The sequence below is a fragment of the Haemorhous mexicanus genome, chromosome 2 (genome assembly GCF_027477595.1).
Source record: "Haemorhous mexicanus isolate bHaeMex1 chromosome 2, bHaeMex1.pri, whole genome shotgun sequence".
NCBI lineage: Eukaryota > Metazoa > Chordata > Aves > Passeriformes > Fringillidae > Haemorhous > Haemorhous mexicanus.
The window spans coordinates 44142949-44158620 of NC_082342.1; the positions used below are offsets into that span (position 1 = coordinate 44142949).

General features: G+C 34.7%; 1 protein-coding gene across 1 annotated transcript in view; it reads left to right on the top strand.

The window, feature by feature from the left end:
- The window catches only part of CNTN5 (contactin 5), a 276614-nt gene that overhangs the window by 116527 nt on the left and 144415 nt on the right, over positions 1-15672 (top strand). Inside the window, exon 7 of the mRNA XM_059840298.1 lies at positions 14253-14355. Coding sequence (XP_059696281.1) covers positions 14253-14355 — 103 coding nt within the window. The remainder of the gene's footprint in view (positions 1-14252; positions 14356-15672) is intronic.

Below are 15672 nucleotides of genomic sequence, written 5' to 3' on the forward strand. Positions count from 1 at the left end.
AATCCAGGAGGGAATGGTTCGTGATCTGCTATGCCAATTAGATCCCCACAAGTCTATGGGCCTGGATGGGATACACTCAACAGGGAGCTGGGGAAAGAGTCCCCCAAGCCTCTCTCAGTTATTTACCAACAGTCCTGATTATCCAGAAAAGTCCCAGCCAACTGGAAAATAGCAAATATGAGGCCCATCTACAAGAAGGATCAGAAGGATGATCCAGGTTCTGGGTTCTGCATTTGGGTCAAAACAGCCCCAGGCAGTGCTACAGGCTGGGAGCAGAGTGTCTGAAAGCTGCACAGCAGAAAAGGATCTGGGGATGCTGGGCAACGGTGGCTGAACATGATCCAGTGTGTTCCCAGGTAGCCAAGAAGGCCAATGGCATCCTGGCCTGGATCAGCACTGATGTGGCCAGCAGGAGCAGGGCAGGGATTGATTGTCCTGCTGTACTCAGCACTGCTGAGGCCACATCTCAGGTATGTGTCCTGTTCTGGGCCACTCAGCTGGAAAGAGAATATTGAGGTGCTGGAGTGAGTCCACAGAAGGGCAGTCAAGCTGCTAGAGGTCTAGAAAGCACATGTGATGAGGAGTGGCTGAGGGAGCTGGGGTGGTTTAGCCTGGAGAAAAGGAGGCTCAGGGGAGTGTTTATCACTCTCTACAACTGCCTGAAAGGAGCTTGCAGAGAGGTGAGTGTCAATCTCTTCTGCCATGTCTCAAAGGAACAGAGAAAATGGCCAATATTTTCCTTCTTCCCAAAATGTTCTACACTCAATTATGTTGTCTAGCTCCTCACAGCAATTCAGCACATGTGAATCCACATGTACATAAATCAAAGAGAGAGAGAGAGAAACTTTTGAGAGCTTTCTTTTATCTTGCTTATAGCTTTTTCTTGAACAATTATTAGTCCTATGCTACAAACACTTTACAAAATCTGGATTTAAACACAGATGACTTAGTCTAAAAGAGTAAATTTAAAATATGTTCACCAATTAGAATGAAATTAAATTAATGTTTGCTCATTGTAGCAAATTTAAATTTCCTTCTGGATAGCATGCAGCCTCAGCAGCAAAAAGCTGGTCTTTTAATTTATCATTTACTACTTTCTTTTGCTGGTTTAGTACCTATGTTAATTGTTGAGTTTTGGGTGTTTAATTTTACTGACTTAACATAGTGAATCTGTGTAACATATCTTTTGGATAATTTTATTTTTTCAAAATTAAAATGGCCAAACACTGACTGCCCTTTTAATCTGTTTGTACTCTGAAAAAAAATTATCGTTTCATTGTCATATTTATTATTCATATCTTACTCTATTTATTCTTTATGATATTTTTTTCATGCTTTTACTTGGTTCTGTCTTGTGCAGAAATTCAGAAGAATAATTATCTATTTTGTACTGACAGTACAAAATAGGAACACAACACACTGAAAGAAATTGAGAGAGTAAATAAGGATAAAAGCAGCAGTCTACATCACTGAGCTAAGAGTAGAAATCTATGAAGGAAAACTCTGCAGATTTTTTTTAAATGTCAAGTGGGTAGTAAATACCAGCCTCCAGCAAATTTTTTGTTTCACGGCTGGCTGTCACACCACTGTGATAATCCAACCTTCTGAACTGTGCTGGAGTATTGGGGAAGTGTTTGCACATAGATGAACAGCTCTTCAGCAATTTCCCAGTTTCCTGACTCATTTTTTCACACACATGAATTTCTACTAGGCTTCCATGCCTTAATTTTAATCTGTTGGTATTTATGAAAAGCTCCTTTCTTGTCATGGAATTCTTCAGTACTTCTCAGTAAATTGCTTGCTTTCCTGTATGACTGAGCAAGTTTCTCAGTGAAGAAACCTCAGCTTTCTACCTAACCTTGTAAAAAAAATTGTTAAGGAAAGTACTGGGGTCTAAATCATATTATTTGGGACATCTGTCTGGTTCTACCTCCCCCACATAATGCAATAATATGGGCTTTTTGAAAACTATCTGGGATTATAATAAAAAATTTCCATAAATCATACTGTATTTTTTTTATTTTCATACAAATGGCCTTAGGTAATACTGCCTTGTCCATTGACAAATATTAAAGGGTCACGACAACCTTTTTAAAGTATGCATTCATCATGTGCAAAAATACAGAATAACAGTTGAAAAGTAGTGCTAACTAGTTAAAGAAAATTAAAGCAATTTATGAAGAAAGAAACTACTGGGAATAAACTCCAAGAGGGAAGTGAGAATTTAAAAATGGCATTCAAACAAACATTAAATTACCTGAAAATCTACTCAACTCTATGTTTGCTGAGTTGTGTTATATATTTTTTAATATGGCTTTTTAAGCTTTTCTTTGTCATGAAATTACTTGAATTACTTTGAACATTTCAAATACTCACTTAGGTTTAAAAATACTGCATCTTTCTGAGTTCCAATGGTAGGCATCACAACTGACATTACCCTAAGCAGTCAGCACATTTGTTAGAAACCACAGGAAGAGCTTGTGGTTTTAAACAGCTTTTACAAATAGCTCCATATAAATAAAACAATTTATATAGCCTGTATTCTCCAAACATATATATCATTAACTCCAAAGCACTCTAATTGGTTTATTTATCATCATACTTAGATTTTGATGTATATACAGTACCTATGCCCATGGGACTAGACAGCTTGTGACAAAGAGCACTTCAATGACAACACTGGTCTCTATTTATCTATGAGAGAGAAATGCAATAATATTAAGGCATTCTGTCAAACTCTGAAAGATTGTAAGAACTTACTGGGATTTTATTAATCTTTTATTTCTTCTGTGATGTGTCTCAAAGGAGAGCTTAGCTGCTTGATATGAAGCAAATTAAATAAAAACATCAAGAAATCCTTCAATTGATTCTGAATAAAATGAATACCTCATTTGTTCAGATGTCCTTGACAATCAGTCATTTCATATAATTCAATTTCACTTCAAGCTGGGTTATAAAAACACCCTAAAATTTTGAGGAGAGGAAAAGTTTTAGGAGGAAATAATAAAATATGCATCATGTCATTAACTGCCTCATAATGCATTACAAACTTTGAGGAAATATTTGAAAACTGTTTACAAATAATAAACAGCTTTGTTAAATTGTATCTTCACAGGCTTGGATGCTGATTGGGAGCAGTAAATTATCTTCACTCATAAAAACATCTGAAAGTCTTTTCAAATTAAGGAAATAGAAATCTAGGGAGTATAAACATTTGATTTTCAGTGCATAAGACAGTTATTTCAAGTTCACACATTTTTATTCCAGTTTTTCCTACTTTTTTATCCTTCTTTGTAAAATATGTTAACTTTAACATTATTACTGTACAGTAGCAAATTACATAATTCTTCATTTTAGCTCTGTGCAGATACTGCATATTAGCTTTGCTATGGTGAAATTTCCAGAGTTAAAAAAAAAAAGAAAAAGAAAAAGAAAAAATAACAAACAAACAAAAAAAACCCCAACAAACCTGGACAATTTCTGACGTCAGAGGATACTGTGTACTATGTTCCATTAGAGCAAATTAGTTTAACCTCCAGATGTTGGCAAGTCTGACCAGACATATTCTCATGTAACTGAAACTGACTTTCAGATTTTTTCCATATCTTCATAGTCTGTAAAGCAGTGAACTGAATTTTGTCTGTCCTCATTCTATTGATCAATTCTATGTGATGAACAGTCTCACATAATGATAGAGCATATAGTTATCGAGGTATTAAGGATGTTAATTTCTAATTTTCCATTATGAAATATGATCTGCATATGCTTTTTGAGGTTAAGCTCTGGGATATGTTGCTTGAATATCACTAGGTTATCTAAATATCTCTTTACCAGCATGAAGGAAAATTTGAAAGAAATCATAGCAAATTCCCAAATAATAGAAATCAAACCATAAAATTGCCCCCTGTAGCATAATAAGGTAATAAATATTGAAGAAATTTTGCAGTTTCACAGACAGAGCTGGGCCCATGCCAGAAGAATGCTGATAGTTTTTAATTAACTGATACATAGAATTTTTTTTTATAATTGCTTAGAGATGAACTGTTTTGACCTGTCATCTTTTGCCTTTCTCTGTTTTTAATTTTTAATTTTTTTTTCAACTTTTACTAGTGGTTTTGTCCTCTAATGGGATTATTCATATGGAGCTGAATTCTAGAAGACAACAGAGTGCACCTGACTTTTAATAGGGGTTCAAAACATATATTCAGCTGTGACTAAATTGTGCCATGTTTTCTGGATTTTCCAGTCTTGGAGGCTTCCTCTGTCACGTGGGTTATATTGTAAGGTTCTGCAGTAACATTTTGTATTTGAATTGTGTCCATAAGAACTGTGTAGAGACTGTAGGAACTCTTTTTACTCAGTACTCCAGGGCAGGAATCAAACCAGAAGTAATCCTGCTTTGATTTTTTTTTTTTTTTTTCCAAGCAGAGACAAACCGTCTGTGCAAAATCAAGTTTGTCCTTTAGTGGTATACAAAGATTGATAGTACTGACAGAGACATGAATGTATGCAAGATTTGCTCCAGGGGAAGTTAGATAAAATGGCAATGTCCCTGGACAGCCATTACCTGGTAGTAAATATGTTTCTCCTGTAAAACTGTAGTGATGTATTTTAATGATGGGTCACTGAAAACTGAAAATAAAACTCCTCCTACAATCTTAGCTTTACTCTACTGAAAATGTATCCTGCATGGGTTACAGGTATTTTGTACTTTTTGTCTCTTTTGTTCTGCTCTTGTGTCAAGGTCCTCCTGCAATGTTGTCAAAATAATAGGATGAAAATCAGGATTAAGAAATATCAGTGTAGCCTTATTTTAATAAAAAAAAAATAAAAATAATGACATACTTGTAATAGGACGGGGGAAGTTTGTTTGTTTTGTTTGAGGTTTTCTTATTTCCAAAATATTGACTTTTTTTTTTGTTTTAAATTTATAAAGTCTGTTACTGTTAGCAGCAATGGTTCTTACCTATAGGCAAGAAAATCTATAGGTAGGCAGATAATTTTATAGAGGGCTCCTTTACAATAAACCTATTACAGAGTGTTTTATAGGGATTTTAGAATAGTTGAGGAACACTCTCAAACAGCACAAAACAGCTCAAAGACACCATTTGTAAAATATTTAATCTAAAAAGTAGAGAGACAAAATAACTTGGGATGGTCTTTTGACAGTGTAAAAGGGCTGAACCCAGGGGTTATGGGGCTATTACAGGAGCAAAACAGGGAAAGGCTGGGAAAAGATTATGTCCCAGGATTCACTATAGAGCAAGAACTCTTACCCTGCAAAAGTTTGCATTGAGTTTAGTCTGCTTTTGAGTTCTGGTAAGGTAAATTCCTTAACTTAATCCTTCCTTCAGATTTTTAATTGCTAAGTCTCCCCATTGGTTTATAGAAACACCATATGCTGGAAATGCAGTGGTTGTTTCTTTTTAATTAACTAAAATAGCCCAAGATTCTAGGCATGAAGAGCCTTGCACGTCTTCTGCACTTATGTTTTCTTGTTTCACTCCTTCTCCTCATGATTTTTGAAACATGCACAAAGGAAGAGTTTACTGATCCATACACAGAATATACAGAGCCTGAAATTACTGAACTTGAAAAAAATATTCTTCTAAATAAGGATTAGGAATGGTGTTGCATTGAATTATAACTATTACGATTTCAGACAGAAGTCTGTTGGTAATATTTTAATTCTTGGTGACTAAATTCAAATTTGTGCAGATTGATAATGAAAGTAACCTTTACAGCTGTAAATGTTTCAGAGTATGAAGAATGGTCCTGAATGTTATGTGTCTTAGTGTCTCAGGATCTTAGATAGAAATTCACCAGTGATTGCTGCTTTATAGTCAGAGAGTATGGCATAATATTCAAATTGAAACTACTTGTCAGTTTGGAATATTTTTCAGAGTAGAGAAATAATTTGATTATGAACAGCAGGAGTTCTACTTTAAGTTAAAACTGCAGCAAGTAGGTAACAGAATTTGTTTCTATTGGATCTAAAACAATTGATATTTCAATACTTGTTGTTGATGACAGAGAAATTTTAGTTTGGTCTTTCATATTGAGGAAATAGTTGTTTTGCATGCTTATATGAGCAGTCTCAATTGAAAAAATATTTCTTATTTAGGAAGCTTTTCCCAGTTTATTAGATACAATGAATATTAGAGCAACACTATTACATGCATTAGTGTTCTAATTGGTCAGAAGTGAGAGCAATACTCTCTCTGGACATCACAATAGTTTTGACACTTCTGGCACCTAGCTGGAAAGGGAATATTTTGTTTTCATTCTGTAAAACAACTTTGCAGGTTGCAAGGAAAAAAGAATTGAGCTTAAGGTCATATTTGAAGTACAAACAATTATGTCATTTCCTATAGGAAAAATGAGATTTCTAGAGAACTTTCATCAGGAAGCTAATTAAAAACCCCATAAAAATTAGATGTTTCTCCTAATCACTCAGATTAAATAAGATTTCCCAGGTTTCTGAATACCTTTTGTGAGCCTGTCCTGGATGAGTATCAGGCAATTGGAAAGGAAAAAAAATGAACATTGACCAGTGATGCCTAAAAGAAATCTGCCACATATTTCTTGTGCCAAGTTCAATGTAATCTCATTTCCTGTAAAAACAAAATGGAATAAAACCCCCTATATTTTGGTTTTCATTGAGCTAGGCCTCCCAGGCAAGATGCTGACTATGTAGTGAGTCCATCTTGTTTCTTGATGTTCATCGCTGCTCAGAAAAATTATCTGTGTACCTAATCAGTGAAAATAATCATGTTTTCAAGTTTAGATACAATCTGCATATGCACAAATCTTCACATTGGAGTGCTGTGTACAAGCCACTCACATGTCCTCACTCATCTCTGAATGTCCAAAGCATGAATTTTGGTTTCATCCAATACCAGAAGTGCTGGGTTTAAAAGGAGAACTTAGATGCTATTTTACAAATACGTGGAAAACTGATGAAGTCTAGCTTATTACTCACTAAAGGCTTTTCTTCACAGAAAAAGACTGGAGACTTGGTCATAGTCTGCTCAACATCTTCAAACACAGGTGAACAGAAATCTCTGCAGCCAATCCGTACACTAGAAATTTTGGTCTCTCATTTAAAAAACTAAATAATATACCAGTATTTCCCTCATTGCTTATTCTGAGACTATCTCATTGCTTTTGTGTTTTTAGAGTTTGGACTCAGTTACCTTTATTTTATTCATAAAACACCTGTTTTCTACTGAAGATTAGGTGCTTTTGGTTGTTTTTGATGTTTCAGAGAGGCAGAAAGCTCATTTGTATGTATGACATACATACATTTAAGAGTTTTAAATAATAATATTTTTCAAGATAGTAATACTATCTCTAGAAAGGGCTTTCCAGAGTTCAGAGTTCAGTGTAACTGGTAAATTAGTGAAATCAAATATGAGTAAAATAGGGATTGTAAAGTGATGAGAGTAAAGTTATGTTTAAACTTTAAACACTTTTTTTGCTAAATGTGACTTTCTTTCACATTTAGCAGAAAAAAAAGGTTTCATTATAAAATTAGGAATACGTGAACATCTTATCCCTTAATTTTAAACTAGAATTTATTCCCTTCTTGTGCTGTATTCATTATGATATTATTTCCAGACATTGAATTACCAATTTTTCTTTCATATTAGGCTATATTCCAGGAAAGACCTCTTTCCATCCGGTGATATGCAATAGGATTTGTTCTCTAAAATACGAAAACAGTGTTGGAACTAGTATTCATTCAGTTTAGTGCTTAGTTCAGTGCATTACAGAATGCAATTTTACATGAGCATTTTCAGGACTTCTCAAATGATAAATTTATAGCTCAAAACCTGGCTGAGAGATGTTTAAGTGGAAGAAATGCTGTGGACTGTTTCCTTAAAACAACCATTCCACAGTAAATTTCTAGGGACTTACAGGAGGTGCTGGTCCTTCCATTTAGAATAAGATTAATAGCAGGTGAGTCAATAAATTCTTCCCAGTTCATTTAAAATCTCTGCTGCAGACCAGATACAATGGTGGGTATCATTATTATACTTGAACTAATTCAGTTTGTGCTGTCAATTTACTGTCATTGTAAATGTGTGTATTCAAGGCTCTCCCAGACAAATTTCTGGAGACATTTAACAGTGCAGGTCTTCAGGGAAAGTGCTAAATATTCATTTTCCACAAAGGGACTCACACCTTAGACAACCTTTGCTTTCATTGCAGGTTATAGATAGAAGTAGAAATTATACATGAACATTCTGTAAGCAATTTCCTAGGCAACATTTTCTTGGGTTTAGATACATATTTACACACCAGAGATCATTACAATGTGATTACAATCATTACAACTTTTGTTCTGTAAAATTATTTTTAAATCTTACGCAGCAGGATGAGTTTATCACGCCTCAAGACATTTCCCAGAAACTGAGAGGAAGATGCAACCTTGTAAGAATCCCAATTAAATTTATCTTTAGAGCTTTATAATATATAAGAAAGCCATGTAAACATTGCTGCACCATCTGATTAAGATTGGGGACTTCTTTGTGCAAACCTCTCAGATGAGCATTCTTAGTCACAGAGCTGGGAGGGTTTTATCATCTGTTAACAAAATAATGGCAAGTATCAATCCATGCCTGATCTTTCTCCTGGGTACAGGAAATATTTGTCCTTCATTTTCTCCTGAGCATTCTGATGATGTTCAGCCAGGAATCTTAGAATTTTTTCTATCTACTGTCTTAAATGTTTATCAGCCACTTATTCAAGCTCTGCCTGTAACCTTTCCAATTCGAAATTAGGCCCCAAAGGAAGTTAAAGAGCTATTACTGAAAAATTTTGTAACAGACACAAATCACTTTGGCTGAAAGGATTTAAGGAGCCTTCATGTTTTGGGACATGCAAGAGGGTAGTTAATATCTGGAAGATTAATGAAAGAAGCATCAGCCTCTACACAGCTGAATAAGAGAATGGTTCATGATTTCTCAGCAGTCAGATTATTTTTGGTCCCATGATGAAAAAAATTCTTATTGTATGAATACTGTGGTTTTTCCACACTCTTCATCTGAGGTTATATAAGCCATGGATTGGCAGGCTAAATGAAGAGGTAGAGCAGTCCTTTGCAAAGCAATAATGTTGGATATCCTGTCTGTAGCTCTTTCTCTTGTTCTTAGCTGAAAGGACTGAAAATCAGAAAGTGATCTTTCTTCTTTATTCTATTCTCCATTTCCATTAAATGGCCCCTAGTGGATAAAGTAAAGAATTTTAGCTGCAGTAATATCTGTAAATGTTTGAAATTTTATTACATCTATTCCTGTGATGTGTAAGTGCCCCAAAATCAATGTTTATCACATTGTTATGTCATCTTTTTTTTTAATACAAAAATGAAATGCAGACATTATAGCTTAGTGTTCATAAGACATTGAGTAGCAGAGTGTAGAACTCAAGTCACAGATTTACAGTAAAGTTGGAGGAAAAAAGGTGCTAAATAAAACCCTTTTTAAAAATTAAACCTGATTTTCTGAATTTTTTTTTTCTGCACTTGGGTTGGAGAATAATTACTTTGTGATAACTGCATCATTGTAAAAAAAATCTGAAGGACAGATCTCTTCTATAAATATTGAGGTCCCTTTCTGGCTGGGTGACTAACAAGCCATTGATTCTATCAAGGTTAAACTGTGCTTTTTCCTGTGATGTGCTCAATCCTTTAAATCAGTGTCTTCTTTGGTAATCAGAGGCAGAGCAAAAGGATTATTAGTTTTTAAATCTCCCCCAGCCAAGAGGACCCTGCCTGAAAGAGCGAAGACCGAAACACTGGAAAATTTAAGGTGAAATGACATATTTCAGAATGAAGGCCAGGGATAAGATTTACTTAAACAAACAAATTTTGCCTTTTAAACCAATTTCTAATCTCAGACCAAATTTCAAGATATGGTAAATTAGATTTATTTTGAAGAGGTATGTTTCATATCATTCACAAATTCAGTACTTTTATACCCTGATCTGAACTCAGGAGAGCTACAAAGCATGGGAAGTAGTGAGTCTAGACAACTAAATAATTACCCTAAAAAATAGTTAACTAGGGAGGTCAGGCCTTGGAAGGTAAAGGATTTTCAGAAAGGATTTTTTTTCATGGGAAGGCAGAGCACAGCAGCATTGAGAAAAGCATCCCATTGCTCTGTAGTGCCCAAACCCCGTGAGCTCTGTGATTTGTTAGCCACTTGAAAATCGTATATTATGTTTTTATTCTCTGCTGATCAATTTTATTTATTGTTGTATTTCATGTTTGATAACTGGGTATAAAAAATGACTGAGAGGATTTTTTATAGCCCTAGCCAAACCTCTGTAAGAGAGTCATGTATATAAGCTTGAGAGAGATTGATTCCAGTACACATAGCTCAAAACCAGAACATTTCTTAAAAGTTCAGATTCCTTTTAGCATCTAACACAAATGAACAAAAATCTTCATGAAAATGCAGGTGATGATTGTTTTGCCAACCCTGACTTATAGTGACCAAAACAGAAGCTAGAAAGCTAAAGAGCCTGGAGGCGCCACAGCCATCACAGAGCAATTATAGTGTAATATGGGAAGGTAAGGCCTTAACAATTCCCTTAATATCTATGCAACTGTAATGGCCATCATGGTCTCAAAGATCATAAATAATAAGGATGAAAAATATCCCTCTGCAATAATAGACTTTTGTTTCCTAATTTTCATAGGGACACCAAGCAATTGCTCAGTAATTTTTATACATTTCCTGCCAGTTGCTGCAGGCATGTCGTTTGCTGGGGTAGCAATAACCCAGGAGAACAGGACGTGGTGCAAAGCATCAGTCAACCAGCATTTCATTGAGAGTATGAAATGATGGCATGACATGCAAAGAGCATTCAGTACCTGTACAGGTTGCACTCACCAAAGGGACATAATGCAAGTTAAAAACACAAGATCTAAAAGAAAATATTATCCCTCAGAGGTGTACAGATGTACTGTATTATTTTAAAGGCAAGACTAATTTAATCCTGTTGTTAGTTCTGTTTTTTTCAGGGCTAAAAAAGCAAGTGTTGAATACTATGTAACAACTGAATACAATTAATTTCCAGAACAAAGCCTTTCCCAAAAGCAAAAACACCCCATTTTAAATTTCATTGAAGCACAAAACCTGTCGGTGAGTGTGAACAGTCAGCAGGTGTCAGAGATTTAAAAGGAACACCTTAGGAATATAAGGCTCCATCATAAAATCTAAATGAACTATTTTTAGCAGTATTCACTACAAGGGAACATAGGAGATTCCTCTATCAGGACTGATGTTCTTGTAATTGAAGTTTATATAGAAGAAATCTTAGAGGAAATATTGACACTACAAATAATAACAAAGTCCCAAGGCCCAGCTTCTGTATGGAAGGAAGCAGGATGTACTCTTTTCCTTCACTGAGCCTTAGGACTAGAAGGAAGGCAGGTAGAAAAGGTGGGGGTTTTTTCAAAAAAAAAGGACTCCTAAGAACATCTGAGGAATTAAAGACCACTAGGCCTTTCTGACTTCTTTGTCGAGTGTGTTGATAGACAATACATAAAAAAGGTATGATCATTAAGACTGTCATACAGTAGCCTTATCACACAGTCATATATCAACAACACAGCTTTTAACCAGAGAAATTGTGCTTCAGTCTGTATACAGCTTTCCTAAAGAGTATGAGAGAATATGAACAGAAATGGCCAAGCTGCTTGCATTTCACATAGTTCTTTACAGGGTCACCCATCAAAGGCTGTTGAGGAAACTAAATTCTTAGAGGAGCTGAAGTACAGCCCCATTTTCAATTAAAAATAGATTAGGAAGAAATCCACCTATTGTATGAGTACCTAAACAGTTTGGAGAACTGAGAGATTGTTAGTGAAGACTTATCTGGGACTTCACCACTCAACACATAAACTACCTGGAAGCAAAATGAACAGAGAAGTAATAATACCTTTATTGGATATTATCAGTAAAGACATTAGGGTGCCACGGTGTACGAACATCAGTTGGAGTACAAAACAGCAAATAGAACCGATTTTTGTAAAAAAACCCCCAAAACTCCCAGGAAATAAATAGTGTGATAGGAAGATCTACATCTTCATTATTGCTGCGCAGTTCTCACCTTCACATCTCAAAGTGAGAGAATGGAATTTGAAGAGGTGCCACATGGGCTCTAGGAATGTCTATTAAAGATTCTTTTTAAGGAAAGTTTAATGGTCTGGAGTTTTTCAGTCTGTTAAAGACATATTTGAAAGGAGATGTGATAGATATCCTGTAAAACCATGTAATTGGTTAACTGAGATAAATCAGAAACTAGTACTCATAGTCACAAAAGTATATTCAGAAAACAGTAAACAGTAAAACAGCAAAACGTTACACGGAGTGTAAAACAGTAAACAAAGTTACAAGGAGTATAAAATTAAGTTTTTTAATATTTTAAAATTATTTTAAAAAATACAAATATATTATATATATATAAATAAAAATATATTATTATATATAAAAATATTAATATATTTTATATATATATAAAATTTATTGATGTCTTACAATCCAGTGGGAATGCATTTTTATGATATACTAGCAATTACTTCAGTCTAGGCAAAGGAAAATTTTAATTGACCACCATTTTTTGATGGCCTGGCTTTATTTTAATACCCAGAACACATATGGGGTTTTTTCCCAATTAAAAAAAGAAGGTTCATAAAGCAATGTCAAAACACTAATTTAGTGATGTTTTGAAGGAAATGGGTCAGTATTGCTAGCACACATAATACTTCCAGTATAATGTTTTTTATAAAGAAACCTGGTACCTACAGAATTATTTATAGAATTGCATTATTTGAAATAAAAGCTTTTTTTGTTTTCTTCTTCTGTAATTTGATTCACTTATGAGACACATTTAGATTTTCTAATTGGACTTAAGCCTCTGCTGAAACATTCAAATGTATATATGTTGAGACCTCCTCCAGAACCAAGCTTCTCCAGGGGCCTGAGTGATGGTTGGAAAATGAGAGCACAGCCCCACTGGAAACTCCAGATCCCCATAAGGAACATTTGAAGGCTAGGAATATATGTTTTACAATTTCAGTCTCATGTATTGTTTTTTGCTCTAGCAGGTTGTGGGTTGTTTTTTCATCCATCTCTGCCAACTGTTATTCTCTCAGCTGTAAATCTTGTACTCCTCTACTTCCATGTTTCTTCTTACGCTCATTTCTTTTCTTTCTCACATAAGAGATCTCTTTTCTCTCCTGCCTTTTCATCTCTTGTTTCTATTTACTTGCTTTAGAGTTTTTTGGAGAATCTTGACTGATTTTATAGATTTAGATTTGTCTTGTTGCTACTTTTTCAACAAGTCAGATTTTATTCCATTTTCCTCATCTAAAAATCTGAACCATTCTTACTTTTTTAAATAGAGCCTTTTGCTCCCGAGTATTTCCTACCCCCATTGCACAAATTCCATCTAAACAAACACAGCTGTAAGAGTCATATTCTTCTCCTTCCATGCTGATTATGACATTTTTTACAAGTGGCATTAAACACAAATTTCTCACCACACCTTATAAAACATAGCTCCATTTCCTTACTGATTTCTCATTTCCTAAGCTCTTGTGAATCTCCAAACCTGTCAATCACTCTACACAAAATCTGAGGTAACTATTGATTTCCACTTTTATGTTTTCCCATTCCTGAATGTTTTCTCAATTCCTAGAATGCTATCTTACAGTACTTAAAGCATTTTCCTAAAAAGATATCTTCTTCCAAATTAAAAGTCTCACTGAAAATTACATAACTGAAATTTTCATGTCTACATATCTGTGTTTGTATCTGTGTACACAAATGCTCCTACATAATTTGAGAGTTTTTCCCTGAGCTTAGAAGGTCCTCAGTCAAACACAGCATGATATGGTGATTTATTCGTCTAATTGTGAATGTGCTGGTAAACAAAGATTTGGTCCATGAAAATTCTCCCTCTTCTATTGGTTGCCCATTTTAATCTTTGAAAATTTAAATAATAACTCAAGTTTCAAAAAATAAATCCTTTTTTTATGCTCAATGTTGTGCTGCTTGTAAACTGAAGAGCATTTTAGTACATAAATGTACTGGACCTGGGTACAGCATATCAGGTCAAGTGAGGCAATCTCCATCACTTACCAGCTTTATTGCTGGGCAGAATCAAATCCAGGCCATGGGTCTTTCTGTGATAACGGAAAACTGATGATACTTCATATTTTAAACTTTCTTATTTTCCAGGTGTGATGGGGGAATATGAACCAAAAATTGAAGTCCATTTTCCTTACACAGTTACAGCTTCAAGGGGAACTACTGTTAGGATGGAGTGTTTCGCACTTGGAAAGTAAGTAAAGATTCTTTCTAATTAGATATCATTGTTTATTAAGATGAGACATGACTGATTTGTAGTTTCATTATTTTGCTGGATTTTTTTTTTTTACAGACAGTCCTTACCGCATTCTCAAAATAACCAATTAAGTAAGTAGCTAATTATGAACTCCCTGCCCAGCCATTTCTGTGGTCAGGAATTCAGTCAAGTTAACAGTGTCTCTGTCAAAACTAAAAGTACCAATCACCTAAACAAAAAGTGGAAAGGTTTTTTAATTGAAAGTTTTACCAGACTCATACCCATTCATTCACATGGATACTACAAACCAGTAAATTAGAGTTTGTCCCATAAAAATGTCATATTTGGTGAATAAATAAACATTCATAGCATTTTCTTCCCTCTCCATATTAATAATTTATACACAAAGCTAAGAGCACAATGTCTTGATCACATCCTAACCCACTTTGTGGCAGCACCCACTCTATAGTTTCTACCTGACCTAACAGTACTAGCACAGAATGAATGTTTGCTATTCATGTCAAGGGGTTTTTAGATGTTTGTAGATAAAAGAGTATCAGGAGAGAAACTGAAACTAAAATTACTTCTATACAGTATTGAGGTTACAGAATGTAGGATGAAAAGGATAACATTTAAGTTTTGTGGTGGTAATCAGTATTAGTTACTCAAGTTATTACTATGATTGTTCCCAAGAATAAGGATGGCAATGTTAGTATACAGACAGACAGAACTAAGAGTCATTACTAGTGAATCAGAGATTCTTTCTTATTCACATATAGGCTGCTAAAACAGATATTCCTTCCATGGTATTTCTCTCAAAACATTTAAAAAATTATAATGGGTAGGGTTCTTTCCAAAATACCTCATCAAATTCTGTGTGGTGTGTTGAAAAACAAATCTCACCGTATTGAATTATTTTCAGCGCCTTTTCGTAATGATGTTCTTTTTGATCTTCCCCCTAGTCTCCAAAGTTATGCTGGTAAATATCATATACCCTGCTTGCTTTTATAGTTCGTGGCTTATCAAAAAACAGGCAAGTTTCTTACAGCAGGTCTTGATTAAAAAATAAGAGAAGGATTTGTCTTTGTAACTCTTTTGGAGGAATTTCACAAAACAGTTAGTCTGAGAAATACTATATCTTGCATACCAATTCTTCTCATTTACCTAAGGAGGAACAAAACATAGGAGGTTAGGAGTTTTAAGACAATAGACTGTTTTGCTGAGGATCACTCCTCCAGCTTGTTCAGCAGGTCTGGTGTTCCAGAATGACTTTTCAAAGTCTGTCTCTACTACCTGAGAGGGCTTTTAAAAGGT